General features: G+C 61.5%; 1 protein-coding gene across 1 annotated transcript in view; it reads left to right on the forward strand.

Moving 5' to 3' along the window:
* Window positions 1-7: 7 nt before the first annotated feature.
* CHMP6 (charged multivesicular body protein 6) overlaps window positions 8-286 on the forward strand; it is a gene marked incomplete at its 5' end in the record, with an annotated part of 3151 nt that continues 2872 nt past the window's right edge. The window contains 2 exons of the mRNA XM_010135848.1: window positions 8-70; window positions 165-239. Of these exons, the coding sequence (XP_010134150.1) occupies window positions 8-70; window positions 165-239 (138 nt within the window). The remainder of the gene's footprint in view (window positions 71-164; window positions 240-286) is intronic.

Here is a 286-nt window from a genome sequence, read left to right on the forward strand (position 1 = left end):
CACCCAGATCGAAATGAAGGTCATCGAGGGTCTGAAAATAGGCAACGAGTGTCTGAACAAAATGCACCAGGTATGTGTGACCAGTCAGCCAGGCGAGCCCCAGCTGTGGGCGGCTGTCTCGCTGCAGCCCCCGCTCATGGCTGGGTCTTGGCTCTTTTCTCCAGGTTATGTCGATAGAAGAAGTAGAAAGAATCATCGGGGAGACGCAGGACGCTGTGGAGTACCAGCGGGGACGTCCTGCGGGCGGGGGCAGCCGCGGGGGGAGCGCCGCAGCCACGGGCGCGTC

Source organism: Buceros rhinoceros, unplaced genomic scaffold, assembly GCF_000710305.1.
Source record: "Buceros rhinoceros silvestris isolate BGI_N320 unplaced genomic scaffold, ASM71030v1 scaffold6295, whole genome shotgun sequence".
Classification (NCBI taxonomy): domain Eukaryota; kingdom Metazoa; phylum Chordata; class Aves; order Bucerotiformes; family Bucerotidae; genus Buceros; species Buceros rhinoceros.